At 46.3% G+C, this 22,973-nt stretch overlaps 2 protein-coding genes across 2 annotated transcripts in view; one reads left to right on the forward strand and one right to left on the reverse strand.

Moving 5' to 3' along the window:
* Positions 1 to 22,973, forward strand: part of LOC142784785 (uncharacterized) — a 38,734-nt gene that overhangs the window by 567 nt on the left and 15,194 nt on the right. The gene's annotated exons all lie outside the window — the stretch shown is intronic.
* LOC142784637 (uncharacterized) lies at positions 1,866 to 16,111 on the reverse strand. The gene is made up of 4 exons (XM_075883065.1): positions 16,001 to 16,111; positions 14,423 to 14,555; positions 8,165 to 8,418; positions 1,866 to 2,102 (listed from the first exon to the last, which is right to left on the reverse strand). Exons 2-4 carry the CDS (start codon positions 14,494 to 14,496, stop codon positions 1,969 to 1,971), a joined length of 462 nt encoding a protein of 153 aa, XP_075739180.1. The 5' UTR covers positions 14,497 to 14,555; positions 16,001 to 16,111; the 3' UTR covers positions 1,866 to 1,968.

Genomic DNA, 22,973 nt, shown 5'->3' on the forward strand with positions numbered 1-22,973 from the left:
AAAGATGCGCCTATTTGAAAAAGCGGAGCTTATCGTGGAAGCCACAAACCACCCAAAGAATTTGGTGTGTGGCGCCGTGTGCCATCAACGATACTTCTTTCTTCAAAGCATTTCCCGAAGACGCCGGCGTAGCGACACGGCGATTAGAAGGAGGTCTTCTTGTATTTTTTTTTGCACTCCTTGTTTTGTTCGTTCTTCTTTCTGCTTTTTCTGTGTTTCAAGAAAACACTAAACCTTCACCTGGAAGCAAGAGCCTGTCTTCATTGTTTCTGTGTTCCATTCTTTCTTTGCGCTAGGCCACTTTAGCAAAACTGGAAACAAACTAGCCTAAACCGCTAGTCTGCTTAGACAAAATCGTTAAAGCAAGCGCCACCATTACAGTGGCAGCAAGGAATTCAGGAGCCTTAATTCCTTTTTTTGGTCAGAGACACATGCTGACCGCCGTACTCGTGTAGGATTAGCCGTAGCATGTTACAAGTAACGGCATTAATGGTAGTACATTGCTTTTTTTAGGTAACACAGTAATGTACTCGTTATAATTTCAAAACTCTAACGGGCAAAATACTTACGTTAAGGTGGCGGTCCTACTCTAACGACACTGGCTCTGCATTTTAGGCACTATTTGCTGATGCACCACGCTTACTGTGTGGTCAGAGTATCGATGTGAATTGTATCCACTATAACACAAGTTTGTGCTCCTCTGCAGCAGTAGAGTGACTTCTCGTTCGTGAGTCTTGTGTTGAGGCCGAATTGACGATGTCTAGATGACGGCCTATCTGAGAAGCTACTGCTGCTGAAGTGCAATTGACGCGCCAAATGTTTAAACTAAACAGACTTGTGTTAAATAAAAGCATAGCTTTTCTCGATTCTTTTGTTAATGGTTCCAGTCCTTCGCTTGAACTATGCTACTTCAAGCATAGCTAATAGTGTTGCCGCCAAGTATCCGGATTTCGGTGTACAATGCATTTGACTTGCTTTCATACAGTATACGCAGTTCTTTATTGCAACTGATATCTGTAAATATGTCATTATTAACAATTATATGCAGTGTAGGCCTCTTTGTAATGCATTAATGGAACTCGGACTACGGTGATAAAATAATGAGGAAAAATAATTGCAAGTTTCAATGCACTGCGCGTTTAAAATACTCTGCTGCACATGACTAATCTCTGTACGAAGTATGACTATCCCCGACATAGAGATAAGTATTTCAGTTTTTGCAAAACTATCTCTGAAATATCCCATTACGTCAATTACAAATGTATCTCAGTATTTGTATTTTAGGCTTCCACACTGTGTATTTCAATATCTGTATTCCGGAAAACTTTTTCGGGTGTCTCTGCCCAGCCTTAGTATTAACTGCATGTAACTCCCTGAAAAGATGATTCTTATGCAATAAAAAAAGAAGGCTAAGCCGTGAAACACCTATCCAGAAAAAATCCACACTTCCGCAAAGCCCCACTTTAACGATAAATGAACATATTGCTTTGGCGTCGATTCATCATTTTCCAAGCGTAAGAGCTTCTTATACCAACTGATGCACTCCATGTACAGGAAGTTCTAATAAAACATAACATATATATCAGGTCATCACTTGCATTCTACCGGAAGTCCAATACTACAACTATTGTGGACATTGCAATACTAGTGTATTGTGGACATTGCTAGATGCCTACCAATGAACAGGCGGCAAAGAAAGTGCTCAGGTTCGCCATTACGCTAGGATGTGTATAAAAGCTTTAAAGACGCACTGGTACTGCGTGTTTGGCAGGCTGTCGGGTTCCTCTGAGCAACTACTTTTGATAAGCACTTAACGCATGCAGACTACTTCAAAAGAGATCATCAAAAAGAATACAACTGTGGCACACAAAAAACACAACTCACGAGTGCAGTTGTCCCACTCCCTTTGTCGCTTGTCTCCGTGCACTCCAAGACAGTACTCAGGTGGCCCTTTTGTTGCGACGACAACTACAGAATCGGGCTCAGCCTTGGCTGTGCCGACAATCCCGCGAAGGCAGTGGCCAGTGTCGACGGCGAGGACGCAGGGCTAGTCTCCACAGCTGGAGATGAGGCAATGTGGCCGCCAGTCGACACTCCTGACACTGAAAAGAGTAGTAAAAAAGGGGACAACAGTGCAGCTGTTATTTTCCAGAGGCACTGTGAAAATGTATTTAAAAATGGCAGACAAAAAAAAACAAAAAATCTTCTCATTGCACATGCAGCGTCTTCATAGCCATTATGTTGAACTGTAACTTTACGGCATTTGGCCATTTGAGCCCAATCCAGCTGGCAAGCATTAAAATATTAAAGTAGGCCCATACAGTTGAAACTTGAGATGAATTCTCAAATAAACTGTATTTACCATGTTTATGCGACTGCATGTTGTTGACTTACGAGATTTCAACTTTACTTATGAAGATGCAGAGTCAATTTTTGGAACTCGAAACATCGAACGCCAGCAAGACTAATCACAAACCTAAAAGCGTTTTTCACTAGGAGACCTGGAATAGCCACAGAAATCCTGGAGCGAGCCCTTGGATTGCACCAAGCCGAATCTGCCAGTAAAACATGTGAATGCACCGCGGAGGTCATTTCGCAAGTTGTTTACGTACAGGTCACTAAACCAGTTCTGGTAATGATTCCCTTTTCAGCTTTCCATGTTTCCATGGCACACTTGTCGCCTCTGCAGAGCATGCATTTCGACCACACTGTTCTTAAAAAAGCAGGGGTATCGTTTTCTTGTGCTGCACTGAAAAATGTAAAAGAGCACACGGAGATTTCTGTGGCTGTGCGCCTGCTGCTGCTGGGCGTGCTTATCGCTAGACCGCAGTTCCTTCACAGCAGTGAACGCAGCCATTTTGCAAAGCTCAGCCCATGCACAATGACTGAAGTGACGTACGCTGCTCCTCGAACTTCCGCCCAAATCTAACTTGGTGGGGGAGCAGCGAGAGCAAGACCGCCTCCGGGCGAGTTGCTCTGAAACTGCCATTAAAAAGAGCGAACCCACTCCAAATCTACCAGCGAAATCCAGATTAGTAGCAACGGAGCAAGAAAACCTGCTCTGGATCTACCAGTGAAACGCGCCATTGGATACTGCAGTGTGCTTTCAACATAAAATTTGCTTTCTGGCTTACTCATTGGATTCTGTTCTGCAGCTCTTTTAAAATGTCTCAATAAGTTTTATTACATGCCACTGAGTTCATAAAGACACCATTAGGTTAATAAATGTCGATCACAGATGTCGTAAGTAATGCAACCATTGATTGAAGAGCCACTGTACTAATAGGCAGTGGCCATTTGTTTGTGGGGTACTGGTAATAATTGTCGGAAGCGCCACTGGCTCTCGCATGTTTTCATTCAGCTGTTGTGTGCTACCGATGTTCCCAACATTCGAGCTTGACCATCATGAGTGCCATCCTCGCCTCAAAAAACTGCACTCGTTCACAACAGTGCTCAAGAAGGCTGCCATTCTCTGCGCCGAAGAAGCAAGTACTGCACAGCACGACGCAAGTTTGGAGTTTTGTAATGGCTGGTGCAGCACTGATCAGAATTGGCTGGAACGGCAAATCATCGCAAGTCATGCCAAAGGATGAGGCTTTCATGTCCAGGAGTCTGGATGCTTTTCGCGCAGCCGAGACCTTCCACCATACACGACCAAACTATGAGATCTGTCAACTGGAAACTTGCAAACGGGTGCAAAATTACGCACGCATTGCTGACTTCAGACGGCCGAGTGAAGTCCAGGCGCTGACGGTTCATCGGTTCATCGTGATACATTAAAAAAATAACCATCAAAGGATGCCATGAGTACGCCTTCTTTGACCCTCGTAACGGCAGGTGACCAAAAGCAGTCTCTGATCAAACTCCGGGCAAAGTCTCGAAGCACTGTGAAAGGAAGCCCGATACAAATCCGAGCTATGCGATAATAAATGAAACCAGCGAGGAAAAAAAACACCAGGCCTGTGCGAAATGCGCAGCACAGTCACACCGAAAGCTGGAGGAGTGGCCATTAAGAGCATTTTATAAACAATCCTTGAGTAGCTGCTGCAAACCCACTTACAGAATACCCACCACCCTATAAATTTTGTGTAGTAGGCCGGCATTCTTGTTCACTTGCTCTTGCAGCTCATACCCACTGTGGAAAAGCGGTCAGGAATTCGTTTGTTTGTAGCCTAGAATCCATGGCTCATACCTACTTCGGTGGATCGGCCAAGAGAACATATAGTCTCATATGGGCTGTAACTGCACTATTGCTTACAACCAAAAAAGGGGAAAAAAGTTGTAAAATCAAGACAGTATATTCAAAAAAAGGAAAACAAAGATTACTATGCTTCATCGGAGAAGAGTGGTACCCACTACGCACTTACAAAAAACTTTGCGCAATTTTCTGATGCTGTGACTGACGATGATAAAGAATTATGCCTGAAGCTTGAGTAATGGGTTTGAGCAACCGACATCTCACTTGTTACGCAATTCACATTGTGCGACGCCTGGTTCTGAAGCACTTTATTATTCATATTAACGCCATTCCTTTCCCGACATCAAGCCTGCCTAAAGCTAGTTTGCAACAAAGTTCCAAGCAGCAGCGTGGCTCTGTGGTAGACTACTGCACTGGCACGCAGGGTACCCTGGTTCGAATTCTACTATGCCCTTGTCTTTTACTTTAGAGAGTGTTTTTCCTTGTTCAGCACAATAGTGGTTATGGACACATGTGGTGGCGGCGCACGCTACCCTTGTTGTGATCTTGTAACACCTTTCGTTGTAAAATCTTGCCCTTTCCTTCGCTTTGGCTGTGCTACGTACAGACAAATCACGAAAAATACACTCCAACCTCATTATAACAAAGAGGCATCTTACATAAAAACAGGTTAGTCATAACCAAAAATTTGTTATGAAGGTACATTCTTAGCACTATTTCTATTGCAAGAATATCCTTCATTTACTTCGCTATAACCGATATTTCATTGTATCCAGGTTTGAGTGTATTTGCAAATCCAGAAGCGAGAGGATAAAAGCAAGCGGTGGCGGAGGAAGTAGGTGAGCAGGATAGCGACACCAATGAAGAAGTTATGTTGATCAAGCGATTCTGGTAGGGTGGTCAATCGATCTGAAAGAATAGAATGATGACTCTGAGAAAAGAGTGAAAAATTGAGAAGCGTCACCAACAGGCCGATGGCGGAAGGGAACAACGACTATCAGCGCTGGAGTTTGTGAGAATGTTTCGTGAAAGGGAAACATTCGAGATACGGGCTGGATACATTATGCAAATGGTCAAAACGGTGTTCTTCAATGCAGGAGATTGCATATATAGTGCGATCAGTTTGTTTCCGTTGTTTTAAACACCATCCAAGTTACACTGCGAGTTATGAGTAACTGTTTTTGATAACCGAGTGTTTAGGTTCGTGTGATGCTTGCAGTCTTAGCCCAGATTATACTTTGCGTTAGGAACTCCCTGCTCTGAATGTTTTTGGACAACAACCATCATTCGTTGCTGCCCAAAAAGAGCCTACCCTAAATTGTCTGTGCATTTGTAGTGCATGTAGAAGTGGCCGGTTTGTTGGCCCTTGGTACCTGTCTGGCGATTGCCTCCTTATAAACAGGATCAGTGACAGTAACATACAAAATATCACAAGAACTTGTGAGCAGATCACAGGAGCTTGGGAGCAGGAACACCAAAGATGTTTCAATGTCACTGGGGCCAGCAATAAAGTATACCTGTGGTTTTACGTCCGAAAACCACGACATGGTTACGAGACATGTCGCTGTAAAGGGCTCCAAAAATTTTGACCTTATGATGTTTCTTAACATGCACCGACATCACACAGCACACTGGCTTCTATTTTTTTCACACTAGGGCCTCCGAACTAACGTTTCATGACTAAGAGCTGTCTTGACAGCTAATGAGGAAAGTAGCAAGTTCTGCAACTAATACATTTATTCTTTCAGGGTTTACGCCGTAAGTGTATGGCATTGCATTGGCTTTTGCTTGCGCATCCGAGCGTGCCTCTAGCAGTGCAGCTGGTTTGGTTTCATCGTTCCGGTGCTTTTCGCTTCTTGCACCCGCAAAACTGATGGCTGTGTGGTGTATAATCTCTTAAAGAGTGACCGCTTGTTACTTTCTCCTTTATTGCTCCCCAGAGCGCAATTACATCTGTTTTTATGAGGCGCTACATTACACAAACAATGCCGCCCTGGTTGCGTTTCCTGTTTTGGCGACTCTGAAACGCTAACTCTCTCTTGTTGCCATTAAGACGAATAATTATTTTACCTTTTTCACTTGTTCTCCTTTTTTTATAGGTGCACGACCATAAGAATTTTTTCCACACTTTTACTCACTTCACTTACGCTATTAAAGTGTGCACCAGTTTATTTGCTGCTTGCGAGTCCAGCAAAAAAGTACTCTGGTGTGCCTATTTTTGTGTGTTTGCAAGCTATGTTTATCAAAAGTAACTTACCGTACTTACTCGATTCAACCGCGCCCTCGACTGTAACGCGCACCCGATTTCCACAACGAAAAAAAAAAGTAAGACATCCGTTGCAACACGCACCCATTTTTCCCGCTGGCCCGAACGATCACACCACTCGAAAAAACAACTCATTTCGGGAGCGTCTTCCATTTAAATATGAGGCACGGGGCAAGCTTGTGCTCATCTGACGTGTAACAGAGCATTGCCATCACTGTAGTTTTACCGTGGACCGATGTCAGAACGCGAACTTCCTTCGGCTCTTCTTCTCGACGGTTGTGGTGCCAGGCATGTCGAAGTAAAGAGACGTCTGATCGACATTCCCGATTCGCCCAAGCAGGCAGCCGTTGTTGTGCTGCAAGTTTAGGACGAACCTCTGAAAACTGTGAAGCTTTTCATCGTACTCCTCCGCAAAACTTTTCGCATATGCCCGTTCACCTTCGGAGGGAAAAGCCTTTCCTCTTCATAAAGTTTAGCCAGCACCCGCTCGCTTTAAACTGGCTCCGCGTTAGAACTTTTTCTAAGGCTAATTGCATAGCCCGCACTTGGAGCAGTTCTGTCGTCATGGGCCACTGTGCCGCTCGCTGCTCAAGCACATACTCGCCGAGCAGTTTTTCAATTTGCGGAAACCGACCCTGCAGTGGTCCACTGGAGCCTTTGCGTGAAGCTTTGCTGTCGACAATCTTCTGCTTTTGTTTCCGCCAGTCTCGCACGCACGTTTCGGGAACTCCGAACGACCGCGATGCGGCCCGATTCCTGTCCGTTTCTGCACACGCGATGACGTTTCTTTTAAAAGCGGCATCGTAGTGCACTCGAGTTTTTGGAGTCGGCCCTTCCATGCCCTCGATGCTAATGCACTACAAGATGACGAACTCCTCAGCACACGTACGAAGTGCTGCACATGGGAAACACATAGGCAGAAATGGCCGACGCGCCATGCCAACGCACGAAGGGGGCGGCCATTTTAGAAATTTCGATGGCAATAGAATGACCGCATTCATTTTTTTTTCGTACTCGATTCTAACGCGCATGCGATTTATGAACTCGCTTAATTGGAAAAAAAGGTGCGTGCTAGATTCCAGTAATTACGGTAGTTCTAAAAAAATCATAAGAGTTTCTTATTTAGGGTTTTGCTTGATGCTTTATGGTCCCTCAAAACAATGAGAATTATTTTAAAGGATAGAATAGCCCAAAAATTTAGTTCAGGAATAAAAAAAATAAACATCTTTGGAGGTTATGTCAAAAAAATTTGACCCTCACAGAGTTAAACTTCTATTGCAAAATGCGCAGTTGCTTTCCTTTTCAGTTGTGCGTATACTTGCTATAGTGCAGCTGAAAAAAAAACAAAAAAACACTGCTCTATGTATTCCTCTGGCAGCAAGGCCTGCAAACTCCACTACTCGAAAACACAGTCTTTCATATGGGCAGCATGCTACAGGAGCTTATCAAACAGACCTAAAGGTACCAGGATATTCCATTCAACAAGAGTTCCATTTACCGAGCGACAAACAAGCATGTAGAATTCAAGTACGAGACCAGTGATACCAGAGGCAGTTTCATTTAATAAGCAGCAGTTCCTTTCAACAGATTTCCCGTATACTGAAAGCCTTCTGTAGTTTGTTATACAGACAATTCCGTTATAGTGGAGGTTAAATTGTTCCACAGTGTAAATCACAGTCTATAATTACTAGTATGCTCACCTGTGCTTGCCGGAGAATCGGCTGTTGAGACTGGTGACACTATGTGTGCACCGTAACACCTGGCCATCTCCTCGTGGATGATGCGCCTGTAGGCTGCCAAGTCCGGGCTCGGGAAAAGCGGCACTGCCGGTGCTCGAGCACTGGGGATTTCTGTGGCGCCCCCCATGTCCTCGCCATAGTCAGGCTCGTCTGATTCATTATCTTTGTCGTTCGATTCATCACCTTTGTCACTTTCAGGCTCCTGTTCTAATCTCCTGCAACGAGAAAAACGAAAGTGTGGACTGCAAACTGAAACTTGAAGAAGACTCTTGCACACCAATGTACACCACACCACAAATAAGGATGGATTTCTGCCACCATTTAGTTATTACTTGTGGTTTTACGCCAACGAACCACGGTACTGTGATGTAAAGCGAGATGAAACATAACTATTTGCTAGTGTACTTACACAGATCGATCCAGAAGGAGAATAGCAAGCACAGCAGACAGGCCACTCCTTTTAAGTAGTCTTCTGAACACAGAATATGTCCGACCCAGAGTGTCAGAATGGTTTAGGTGGAGCGACGGCGAATTGCAACGAGAAATTCGAGACCTCCTTCCCTTTCCCAAATGGCTGTGTGCGTAACATTGGTCGTTTCAAAGCATCGATGAATGCCTGTTACAAGCCCCACTGTTAAGTGCCCCTAGGCCATATTTACTTTGTGAATCAGCGGAGGGCCCACTACGTGTCCGTAGGGCAACACGCGAAGCTACCCAGCTGTTCACTTTGTTGATGGTTCTGCTGCTGATTATGGTTAAATATGTGCGAGGACCTTATAATGGGTGGCCTTTTAGAGCACCCACTTTTTGCTAAATTCACATATTTTGATGCCTGGCGAGACTGTATGCTTCTGCCACGCAATATATGAAGCGTAAGCTCTTTCCACTACATGACGCCGATATAGTGCTTTTTTTCCGAGGCTATTCTGACAAAAATTGTGACTCTGTGGTAGTGTGACACTTGCTTGCCATGCAGACAGCATCGCTCGCCACTTGGACCCTGAAATATTTATTTTATTTGCATCTTATTCTTTCGGTCACGGATAAAGTGATTTTTCACTCTCAACAAATGACTCCGATGTCCTGATTTCTGCAAAACGAGCTCTCCGAAATTATCACATTACAACTAGCTTCTGCTTCTTGGCACACGTCTTACAATTACACAGCAGGTGCTTCCCACTCACTTCCTAGTGAGCTGGAATGCTCTATTAAACGCTTAATACATAACCCGGCCTGCCAAACATAGCTCGTTCGGCCACACACCACTCCCATTCTGCAGGGAAAAGTGGAGTGTTTTATGCAAAGAAAGAGCTTGATCATATTTAGGCATGAAGCTCCTTAGCCCAGCACTTCAACGTCACCACCAAGCGAAGCTCTTAAGACCAGGCAAGTGTGCCAAGCAAAACAGCTGCTGCACGGGCGCGGCGGCAGATGGCGCATGCACTCACTTATTCAATGGTTCCCACCACCATGCGCAGCAGACACTCTCCCTACGTGAACTTCAGCGCTATAATGCCATTGTACGCGAAAAAAGCGCAAGTCTGCAGGGCACTTCCCCGAAATCGCACAAAGAAAGCCTTTGTCATCGGGCTCATCGTCTGTATAACAAAGACCTGTGCAAACGTGCGCAGATTGTGACACGCTCGTTTCAGACAAAAGAGATGCAGGCCATTATTCAAGAATGCAGACACACCGAGCACGTCAACATACTGTAAAATAACAAAACGGGCCACAGCACATCAACATCGACTAACTGCAGTTAATAACGAGACTTTATCGTGTGCACTTCTGGACACAGTGGCCGCGTATACGATAGACTTCGATTCAAGAACAATCTGTCTCGCATCGATGGTTCCTTGCAATGAGACAAACACGAACTGAACACGCAGTCCGAGTGTTCAAAAACGCATTTCCCAGTGCCGACGACCACGCCGAGTTTGAATTGCGCAGGACGTGCAAGAGATCACATGCTCGGCAACGTGCCGGCTTTTGGAGTAACAAACGAATTCTGCTACTCGCCGAAACCGCAATAATTGCAGAGGCTGAATCTCAGTGAGGAAAGGCTAATCTCGCACTGGGTCTCTCTCGTGCACATGCGATCCCTTTCATGTACAGCGTCGAATGTCCCCGCCGCATCACCGCTTGCCACCTTACCGATTTCTAGAAAGCCAGCAGAGAGAGCGGCAGGCACATAGTCGTTTGAGTCCTATTTCTAAAGAGCTATTTGTACACTGAACACCTGCTGGTTTTAAAAGTACATAGGGGGCCTTCACGGAGCATTCTGTCAGCACGAGGTCATGACTTCTTGAGCATGTGCACTGTTACAGGAGGCAAGTTGGTGTGATTTCAATAAATCAATCTGTAGTGCATGATCACCATCATCATTTTCTTGGTCACCGCGCCGCACCTCTCGCGCAGCTGATGCTAGCTCGAGCTGCGCAAGAATTAGAACGAGCTGACACGCCTGGCGTGGCAGACGCTGGTAGCCGACGTGGCTCCGCTTCAGGCCTGGAATAAAGTGGCGAGATCGGCACGGCCCCATCGGCCGCCTTCGACGCCGTCTCACGTCTCTTCTTCTCTCGCCGCTACATTGGTGACCCGGAGAACACGCCCTTCGCCGAACGGCCCGCTGCCATGTTCCCGCAACTCTGCCCGCCAGTGCTGCCGTTCCAATCGACCTACCCCAAGGTACGGTTTATGCAGCTCGACGCCGTTCTTGCGGTGAATGGCATCACGGACCAGCTGCTGATGCACGCCATTCTTCTCGACGCCCTTCCGGTAGAGTTGCGCCATCTCGCTGCCACTTCAAGCACCAGCCCGCAGCCTTACGATGCCCTCTGCACTGCGGTGCTCGCCCGCAGCGGCAACACATACCGTCCGCTTCCGTTTACCCGCACCAGGCAGGTTTCCCAGGCGTCGCAGAGCAAGGTACGAACCGGTCCGCAGCCCTCCATTGACCGCTACCTCGGTACCCCGGCTTCGACTACTTCTACACCTGATCTGGTCGCAGAAACATCCACTCCTGCACATGATCACGACCGCGAAGTAGAAGACTCCCCCACTGCGACTGACCTTCCCTCCGAGAGGTACATTCCCTCAGAGCCTCCGTGCAGAGCTTCATCACACGTACCTGCCACCTGCACGTTTTCCACGAAAGCGACGACACGCGACACCGTGGCCCTCGCCGTTTCCGCAACCACCAGCTCAGACGTCTCGGCCTCCTCCTCGCCGCAGCTGCTGGTCAGCCCCTCGACCGTGCCCCCTGCCGCTCCGCCACCTGCCACTGGTGCCAGCAATGGCCTGCCGGGTGCCTCGCCACATTCCACTCGCACCTCCCCGGCCAGCAGCCGACCACCCTCGGCGTCCCCGCTCCCCGCCCTTGTCCCTGTCTCTGTTTCGTGGTCTACGACGGGCCCCAGCGCCGTGCCTTCGCGGAGCCAGAGCCTGCCCTCATCGTCGGCGTCGACACCGGCAACCACCAAAGCAACTGCCACCGTCGCCCCTCTGCCCGTGGCGCCGCAGCAGGCACCTGCGTCGAGACCCGGCGTCGCACAGGTGGTTTCGACCAGCCCCAGTCCTCGCACCTCTGGTGCCCCCCGGCTCATCCAGCCAAAACAGCCACAGATCCTGCCCAAGCTGTCGAGTGGCAGCGCGAACATGACGACCCCTTCGGCAGCGGCGACCACCCGGTCCCAGTCTCCCCGGGCAGCCCAGCACAAAGCCACACCGCGGCCCGCGCCTGTACCGGCGCCGCAGCCTGCGACCACGGTGCAGCGCGGAGCCGCGATGGGGCTCAACACGGGGAGTCCGCTGCTCATCAGGAACCCCGCGGCAGCGCAGCCGGGCATGTTTCCAGCTGGACCTGCGCACGGCACTTTCCTGCTGAACCAGTACATTCCGGGCCTGGGCCACAGCCCGATTCTGATACAAGGCGCACTGGGGCCGACCCAGAGCTCTCTGGGACAGATACAGCGGGTCCAGCTGGCCCTGCGGCCACCCCATGCCACGGGCCTGACCCTGGGGCCTCAGACGGGGCCCAGGCCCCATGGGGGACATCCAGGACCGCCTGGCACCCCGACGCTTGTCATTCCACAGAACCTGAGGCCAAGGCCCAACATCTTTCTGGCACCGCCACGCATGATGTCGCCCCCCTCGTTTGCCATAGTCCCGGGACAGCCACTGACGCTGCAACAGCTGCAGGCCATGCTGCCCACGCAGACCATGCTGGCCCAGCCCGAACTGAGTGCGTTCCACACAGACCAGCACCAATCCTTAGTGCAGATACCGACGTTCACCCAGCCGCAGATACTGGCGCATGCCCACCATCACCACCACCACCACCACCACCATCATGGGGCCCTGTCGGGACCTCTAATCTCGACAGGCGGCAGTATAGTGTCCTCTGCACCCAGCGCCAACATTGTCACTCATCATCCTGTCATGACCTCGCGACACACGGTCCACTCTCGGCCTGTCCGACCAGGTCACCATGAGACCCGCTTGTCGGCTACCACAGCGACCCGGCACTTCCTCCTGTGTCCTCTGTGCAACTCCCAGTGTCGCCCACCAGAGACCCACCGGTTCCCAACGGTCACTACACGTTGACAAACTGCACTTCCTAAACGGACACCTTGCGGATTGTCGTTCATGTATATAGTCTCTTTCTCTTTCTTTGTTATATACACTTCAAATCGCGCAAAGCGCTAAGGGGGGAGCTTTGTAGTGCATGATCACCATCATCATTTTCTTGATCACCGCGCCGCGCCTCTCGCGCAGCTGATGCTAGCTCGAGCTGCGCGAGAATTAGAACGAGCTGACACGCCTGGCGGTTTGGACGCTGATAGCCGACGTGGCTCCGCTTCAGGCGAGGAATAAAGTGGCGAGTTCGGAACGGCTCCATCGGCCGCCTTCGACGTCATCTCACGTCTCTTCTTCTCTCGCCGCTACAAATCTGCTACAGATGAGTTCTGCGGAAACCCGCAAGGTGGCGGAGGGATTAAAAAAGGGGAAAAAGACAATCACCCATTTGCAGCATGAAGCTATAAGGAAACCCGTAAGGATTTGTCAGAAAGAAAAGCTTCTTAGTTCCCGAAAAATTCGTCCTGGTGCGAGATTCGCACTCGGGACCAACGCCTTTACGGGGCGGTCGCTTTTCCAGGAAGCTAGCAATTGGCACTGCGAGAGTGAATTCATCGACAATTTGAAGCAAATGGACGCAAGGATGTCCTTGTGGCTTCCTGCTACAAAAAGGATTGTCTTCCCTTGCTTTCCGAATCGATCTGTGTTCATCCTGTCCACTTATGCTCTGACGTCTTGTCCCAGCCACAATAAAGCAGTTTATCTTTACAGAATAATGTCTTGACTACACCTCTTCTGTCAAATGTTCTGCCTACAACATTTCCGCCTCCATCGGAAATGCAGCCGCCGCAGCCGGGATTCGAACCCGCGACCTGCGGGACAGCAGCTGAGTACTTTAGCCACTAGACCACCGCGGTGGGGCTTGCAATATAAAGAGTGTAAGGAATGCACCTTATATCGAATTTTCATATATCACAAACTTATTTTTTGTGTAGCATGACACTTTGTTGTAATAAGGTTTCAGTACATAATTAACGGGTTCTGCAGAGTGAGTGAGTGAGTGAGTGCTTGAGTGCGTGTGCGCGCGCGTGCGTGCGTACGTGTGTGTGTGTGTGTGCGTGCTAACCATTTGGATTTTAGAATGTTTGCAACTGCACTCTCAAATCCCCTCAAGCTCTCGAAATACTTTATAGCATGCAAAGGCATTGCACACTGATTTCGCAACAAGTCATTTTCTCGGCTGTCACAGAAAAACTTCCCTAACCAACTAAAAACTTACTAACGCACGCAATATTCATACAACGCACACACATTATGCATATATATATATTATAATATATTATATATATAATATATATATACATATATATATATATATATATATATATATATATATATATATATATATATATATATATATATATATATATATATATATATATATATATATATATTTTCACTTACTTTTCTTCATATTTACATTACAATTCGGTCTAGTATCTTCTCCTATACTTCCTTAGCATTATTGTCTGTTATATCTCATTAATATTGTGTAAAACACTGAAAAACGAGCCCTGAAGTATACACTTCTTTCCTATATATATAATCATTGGATGCCAAAGCAAAAGATTTCAGACATACTCCGTAAGGTGTTCCGGCAACGATTCCGGAAGAACAAGAGGAGACATATTCCTCGTTGCACGCCTCCGCCTCATGGTCACATTGACGGGAAGTGTGAACACCTCAGGGCTGCCACTCAGTTCGGGTGTGCCAGCTGCAAGTGAATATAGTATAATAGTATAACCTAGTTAAGTAACTGCTATATTTTTCTTGCATATAAACAACACCTCTAATGAAAACCCGCCAATAAAAAAAGCAGTTTCATCGCAAGGGTGAAGCAATGAATGCGGTCGCAACAAATCATGTCGTTATAAGAATTAAGACTTGGCAGTGAACTTACTTTGAATCGATTGTTTTATTTCCACAAAGCAATCGTTTAAGGGGATACGGCTGCACCAGGGCACAAAGAAGTTTTTGTGGTGCGCCATCTCAACATGAAGTACATAAATGGCAGAAGCACAGCATGTAAACGGGTATACTAGCGACTTGCTACGTCTGCCGAAATGGTGTGTGCACAACAGCGCTTTCAACTGCGCTCTTACAATCAAATTTGCCAACTGCTGCTAAAGCAAAGCAACACTGTCTGCTAGGAATGAAACTACTGAAGCAGTCTAGTCATAATGCCCTCGGGTCAATAGCTTTCGCCACAAGACACCGAGACTCGGTAACAGCTGCACCACTGGAAAAGCTCCAGCCCCACCGTGCCCCCTGCTAGCACCACCTATAGTGCTCATTGTACCCGCATTTTTTGTCATTCGAAATAATGTGCATTAAATTTATTCAAAATTCGTAGGCTATCGCAAGAGTTTGAGGGTGGGGAGGAAAAACCCGACGTGAAAACAGCTCAATTAGGGGGAAGGGGGTACTGAATTTATGGTGATGAACATAATGTGGTTGAAGAAAATGCTGTGTAGGTCATCTGAGTTCCCTTCACAGTGGCTCTCTCCTTTGTTAATACTCTTGTACACAAATTAAAAACCTCGTTCGAAAGGTTCAGAGCCAATCACAGTTTTTTACACTTTTGCGATAGTGCTGAACATCACTGAGGTTATCCGCACCTATGGCAGAAAACTAACAACAGACCTGCACATGATGCATACCTATACATTTATTTCCATGAGAGATAACTATAGCGACATGAATAAAAGCAGTAAGATATCCTTAATTTTTTATGGCTTTGCATGTGAAACGCCATAATATGAAAAATTATACACTCCTCGCGAGGTTCCCATTTTGGACCAATTGCTCGTATGGTTGTGCCAGAGTAAAACCACACAAGTCAAACCAGGAGTCAGTCAACTTCATGTTTCCAGTCCAAAACTATTTTTTGGCGGAGTTACACAGGAGACATCACAGCGGTACTGTTTTGAAGGATTTCTTGATCGCACAGGACAGTTTTATCGCTCTCACGTACTGGCATTATCGAGACTAACACTTGCACCTCAACCTTATTTCTTGTGGCTTTTTTTTCTATTATAAAGAACTTTGTGTCCGAAAAATAAATTTAATCGCCTTGCCGTGCTCACGCCTTGATTTGGAACAGCCAGAAACAACAGCACATGAAAAACTGACACTGTGTGGTCCTTACGGAGTACTCACTGTAATGTGGTGGCGTGTCAGGGATCGGGAAGGCCACTATCTTCTTGACGTCGATCGTAGCGCTTACCGGAGAATCGAGCTCTGAAGAGCTGTCATCTGGATGGAGGGATGGAAACCACACAAAAGTCTCGTTTCATACCCAGTTATGGATAGTCTTGAATAAAGACTGCCTTAAAGGCTTAGCAATATGGCTCTGTCACCAATAGAAAGTCGATAGAGGTCAACTACACTCAAAACTCGAACACTGGCATTATTAAGTATCAGCTATGATGAAATAAATCAAGAGTAAACTTGCAATATAAAGAGTTTTGATTGATATTTGGGGTTTAATGTCCCAAAACCATATGATTATGAGAGACGCCGTAGTGGAGGGCTCCTGAAATTTCGACCACCTGGGGTTCTTTAACATGCACCCAAATCTGAGCACACGGGCCTACAACATTTCCGCCTCCATCGGAAATGCAGCCGCCGCAGCCGGGATTCGAATCCGCGACCTGCGGGACAGCAGCTGAGTACCTTAGCCACTAGACCACCGCGGCGGGGCTTGCAATAAAAAGAGTGTAAGGAATGCACCTTATAATGAATTTTCATATATCACAAACTTATTTTTTGTGTAGCATGACACTTTGTTGTAATAAGGTTTCAGTACATAATTAACGGGTTCTGCAGAGCTGAATTGAACAATTGAACTGCTTTACCAATATTGACGAAAATTGCAGACATAGATTACCTCTGAATTTTAGCAACCTAGCATTATTTAAAAAAAACAGCTATTATAGCGATTTATCAGGCATATCAACTTAGGAGAACTGTCATTTGAAAAATAATAAAAATATCCAACTTTTTTTATAACTATGTCCATTGCAAGTGATTTGTAGTACAGGCTAAGGAGAGCCACACGCCTCTTATGACATTTTTGTAAAGGTGTAATCCAAAGAGTGAAGATTTTTGTTCCTTGTTACTGGATGTCAGACATTTAAGTTTTTTAATGTGTTTGAAAACACTTTGTGATCAGAAAAGTACCCTACCTTGATCCTGTAAAGTTTGTCTAGAACAGAACCTTGTATGTATGCAGCTATTGGCAAAACAATTAGGAAATCATAGTTTTCCTGACGTACTTTGAACTGAGAAGAAAGAATTCGATGATTTTACAACATCCTTTGTCGATGGTCAAAAAAAAAAATTGAAATGACCTGCTGCGGAGTTGGGGCTGCTGCTCTGACAATCAGATCCAATCGTCTTCAATTTTTCGCAGCTTTCGAGGTGTGAATGTTGCTCACTAGAAGTGTTGGTCACAAAAAGATCCCCCGCTAATTGCAATGAACTCTTTGGAGTAATATATCAGCCAAGTAGCACACAAAAAGACCATAACCTACTAAGAATTGGCATTAAACCAGCGGTTTAATGCCAATCACTTGATATGTTTCCACCCACTTGAGCTTCGTTACCAATGAGCAAGTGACTTTTCCATTAGCCAGGCTAAATTCCTGCCAATTTAATTTGATCGTCGTCTGGTTCACAACAAAGTCTCGCATAAATTAAAATCGCTGGATACAAGTTTTCCAACACAGACACATTCAATTAAAAGAGCCCTGACATCAAATTTCAAGATTGAGATGTGCGCATCATTCGATCACTTGGTATGCATACCGTACTTTTGCGCGTATAACCCACACCAAAAACCCAAAAATTTCTGTGGCAAAGTGGAGGTGCGGATAATACGTGGGGTTTTTCCTATAGTGCTGCTTCACAGCAATGCCTGTTGTGCTATGAAGCCCCTTAACAGTGTAGCGAAGGCTACGGAGGCGGTTCCCGCAAATTAGTGTTGCTCCGCAAGTAGCACGGTAGCTTGGGGCCGATTTTGGTTTCGCTTGCTTGCATCATTAAAGCGTTTAGAAAAACGTTTGGGGAGATACAATTCGATTGTTCAATGTTAAATCCCACTGTCACACCACAAGTATATTTTTTGGACGTTCGCGGCCGCTCAGTGACCCTCCACATGTCCCTACGTCACGGACGCCATGTTTACTTTTGGAAAGGGCTTGTCGATTGATAATTGATAGGTACGTGGGGTTTAACGTCCCAAAACCACCATTTGATTATGAGAGACGCCGTAGTAGAGGGCTCCGGAAATTTTGACCACCTGGGGTTCTTTAACGTGCACCCAAATCTGAGCACACGGGCCTCCAACATTTCCGCCTCCATCGGAAATGCAGCCGCCGCAGCCGGGATTCGAACCCACGACTTGCGGGTCAGCAGCCGAGTACCTTAGCCACTAGACCACCGCGGCGGGGCTGGAAAGGGCTTGTCGAAAAGGTGGTGCTGTCTCAGAAAGTTCCATAATAAATAAAGTCAGTTTCATAATAAATAAAGCAGTATTTATTTCAGCAAGGCAAACGAGATATTATAGTGGCTATAGAGATATTGTAATTGCTAACAAAGTAAAGAAAACATTAGAATTCAATCAACCAAAGGAACAAGCAGGATTTCGAACAGGCTACTCAACAATCGACCACATTCATACTATCAATCAGTTAATAGAGAAATGGTCAGAATATAACCAAACACTATACATAGCCTTCGTAGATTACGAGAAGGCGTTTGATTCAGTAGAAATATCAGCCGTCATGCAGACACTGCGGAATAAGGGTGTCGATGAAGCATATATAAATATCCTGGAAAAAATCTACAGGGAATCAACTGCTACCATAGTGCTTCATAAAGAAAGCAACAGAATAACAATCAAGAAGGGTGTAAGGCAGGGGGACACAATCTCCCCAATGCTATTGACCGCATGCTTACAGGAGGTTTTTAGAAGGCTAGAATGGGAACAGTTAGGGATAAGAGTTAATGGAGAGTACCTTAGTAACCTGCGCTTCGCCGATGACATTGCATTGCTAAGTAACTCAGGGGACGAATTGCAACTCATGATTACGGAGTTGAACAGGGAGAGCAGAAAGGTGGGTCTTAAAATTAATCTGCAGAAAACGGAAGTAATGTACAACAACCTCGGAAAAGAGCAGCGCTTCGAGATAGGTAATACTGCACTTCAAGTTGTAAAAGACTATGTCTACTTAGCACAGGTAATAACCGCAGAGCCGAACCACGAGATTGAAGTAACTAGAAGAATAAGAATGGGGTGGAGCACATTCGGCAAGCACTCTGAAATTATGACAGGTAGATTGCCACTATCCCTCAAGAGGAAGGTATATAACAGCTGTATCTTGCCGGTACTTTGCTACGGAGCAGAAACTTGGAGACTTACAAAGAGGGTGCAGCTTAAATTGAGGACGACGCAGCGAGCATTGGAAAGAAAAATGGTAGGTGTAACCTTTAGAGACAAGAAGAGAGCAGAGTGGATTAGGGAACAAACGGGGGTTAAGGATATAATAGCTGAAATAAAGAAGAGCAAATGGCCATGGGTCGGGCATGTAGCGCGTAGACAGGATAACCGCTGGTCATTAAGGGTAACCAACTGAACTCCCAGAGAAGGCAAGCAGGTTAGGGGGAGACAGAAGGTTAGGGGGGCAGATGATATTAAGAAGTTTGCGGGTATAAATTGGCAGCAGCAAGCACAGGACCGGTTTAACTGGCGGAACATGGGAGAGGCCTTTGTCCTGCAGTGGACGTAGTCGGGCTAGTGATGATGATGATGTATGTCATGTAACGACATGACTACTTGCCAGGCTCATGATGCGTTTACGGCCATTTCGCTAGCATCACATGTACCAAATTTGGTATTACAATACGTGAATGGATGACAAAGGTATGCGACTAGTACAAACATGACAGTCATATGATGCGTGTCATGTAACAACATGACTACATGCCACGCTCATGATACGCTGGCGGCCGTTTCTCTAGCTTCACATGTACCAAACTCGGTAATACGCGACGCGAGTGGACGAAATAGGTAAATGAGACATCCAAACATGATGATCACGACATGCGTGTCGTGTACTGCATGCCACACTCATGATGCGCTCACGGCCGTTTCGCTAGCTTCACATATGCCAAATTTGATATTACGCGACGCCAATGAATGAGGAAAATATGTGACTGGTGCAAACATACTAATCATAAGATGCCCGCCATGTGAGAACATGACTATATGCCACAGTCAAGGCCCCAATATTTCGCCGGCGTTCATTTCGTAGCGTCACCCCAGCGTTGCTACGCCAGGCCCTGGTCTTGCCATATACTCGCAGGTGCGTGCCGCAGGGAGACGCAGTGTTGTCTGGGTAACACATCGGTACAGAGTAATGTTACTCTATGCCTTTGGCGCAAAATGCAGCATATCGCATTTCGCACAGGTTGCCATCGGGCCACACTGACAGACGCTGGTCGCGCTAGGCGTCAGACTATAGAGTGGTCGCGTTTTACTAACGTAGCGTCGCTGCGTGCAGCGTGCGCGTGCATCAACGCTACATTGGAGTATAGTGGGCCCTTCATGATGCGCTCGCAGCCGTTTTGCTAGCTCCACATGTACCAAATTTGGTGTTAGGTGATGCCAATGAATGACGAAACTTATGACTGGTGCAAACATGATAATCCTGACACGCGTGTCATGTAAGAACATGACAACATACTACGCTCATGGCGAGCTCGCGGCCGTTTCGCTAGCTCCACATTTATTAAATGTAGTATCACGTGACATGAATATATGACAAAGGTAAACGACAAATTCAAACATGATTATCATGACACCAAAGTCATGTACGGCATCATTTACCTCCACCTCGTACCGTTGTGCTGATTTTAAAGTGACACATCAACATTTCTCATTCATGCTTCGCTTATCGATTCCCATGCATGCACTGTATGTGGGATCTGTCAATTTTTTTCTTTCTTTATGTCAGTCACATTCTTTAGCAACTTAGACTGTCGAAAATGTGCGCGTACGGCCCTTTTCTTGAGCATGTCTCCCCCTGCAACTTCTTTATTTCCTCTAATGAAACTTTTTAACACAGTTGAAGTCTAAGCTTCAAGCAGGGAACGCACATTGGCAGCCTCGTGAGCACTTCATAGTCATTACTCACGAGGCTGCTTGCTGACCCACTAGGACAACATAACACACTTTCAGCTTTTCTATGTCCTCCTTAAGTTCGGCCAATTGGTTGATGGTATCTGCATAGCCGGCCGACTTGGCTAAGCGATGGCGACGGCTGATAATGATGACTGTCATGTCTTCTGCGAGGACTACGCATTTCTCCTCAAATAGCGCTCGTTTTTCTTCTTTGAACACTATAAACACCACAAAACGTCTTGTTTTACCATTTTCAACAACGTTTCACCAGCACAAAGCGGACAAACAGACGTTTTCTATGTCTTGAAGCGAACTGACGCCAGTTGTTGAAAGCATGTCGGGACTTGAATTTCACTGTCTTTGAGTTCAGTGATCGGAGATAGTCCATTCTTTTTCGCCGATGATATTCTGGAAAGTACCCCACTTCTATCGGGCAGCTTTCGCTTCTTTGTCGGGGCTATTTGAAAGGTAAGCGGGAAAATTCGGGAATATCTGTGCAAGGCATCCTTTGAGAAGGTCCCACTTTCCTCTGGCGATTTGTACCTTTTTACCATTAATGACGTGAGTGAAAGTCTCCAGGACGTCCTCCTCATGAAGGTGCATATCACACACACGTGATGTGCTGGGCAGTTTCTTATCCGCACGAGAAACAGCGTGGTTCCATGCCTTTCGCTGCTCTGGTACACACGAGGCACAAAAAAAATGTCATGGTACATGTCTCTCATTTCCTGTAGCCACTTGTACAACCGAAAACGCAACGTGTGGGCATGATGAAAACACGCAACACATACAAACCAGAAAAGGGCATGCTGAAGCACAAGACTGTTCACGCAGAAAGAAGCCTCCACGGTAGCGACGCACTGCAACATGCACAGCCGACGGAGGTTAGTACGGGAGTGACACGAGCGAGCATGCTGCGAGTGAATCCTGATGTGACAGCAGCGTCATGTTTGTCTCTGGCAGTGGCGGCGCCAAGCAACATGGCTTAGTTTTGCAACTTACCTAGTTCTAAAAATGTTGGCTACAGTAACATAGAAGTTCTGTAATGAAAAGAACCTTTGCATGCCAAATTTTGAATTAAAGTGTCAGCTTCTCAATTTGACTATGTTAAGCAGTAATATTGCCAGAAATATATGTCAGATATTCAATAGAGAGCTGTTCTTGGGAGTCAGAGAAAATTTGTTCTACAAAAAAATTGTTACGAAGGTCTGCCGCATGTTTAAAGTGTCCTGGTTGCCTTCTCTGACAGTTTCCAGCAGCTTCAGCATTGCTTGCATCGTTTTATCAGACACAGGGTTGCATCTAGTGTCACTAGGAGTTCCTATAATGTCATGACGACACGCGCATGGGTGCGCATCAGTGCTACAAAACACATGCGCTGTTTGAAACTGTCTAGCAACCCCACCTGAATTGAGTCAGAACAACCTTAGAGTTCAAGGATAATAGCACCTCAGCTTCAAGTTTTATGGTCACGACGTATTGCATCAGCCTGAGACATCCGCAGCCGTTCCTGGATTTCCTTTGTTTGCATCCTCAAGTTGTCTCCTCTGCGGCAACTGCGTATAGCTTTTGACCTTTGTGCGCAATCTTATAGCTACTCTGGTTACGTGTGTGGTCCACCTTTTGCTGGAGGGCAGCGTGCTGGCGCTGGCTGCGGAGCTTTTCCTAATGAGAAGAAGGCCCCCGGAGATCTTTGCCCCGACTATGAAGCAGTGTGAAAAGCTTTAGAACTGCGTGCGATATTGTCTTCTTTTTAACACAATATGCGCGAAAATGTAAATAAATATGCTTGGATACATATATTGAAACGCCAACCTATGCGGAGTAAGGTGGCTCATGGAGAGAGGTGACGCTAGATGAAATGGTGAAGTTCATTAGACACCTCATTTACAGAGGGATTATTCACATCACGGGTATCCATCTATATAATGGAATACCTAGAGACTT

Source organism: Rhipicephalus microplus, unplaced genomic scaffold (genome assembly GCF_043290135.1).
Source record: "Rhipicephalus microplus isolate Deutch F79 unplaced genomic scaffold, USDA_Rmic scaffold_15, whole genome shotgun sequence".
Taxonomy (NCBI): Eukaryota; Metazoa; Arthropoda; class Arachnida; order Ixodida; family Ixodidae; genus Rhipicephalus; species Rhipicephalus microplus.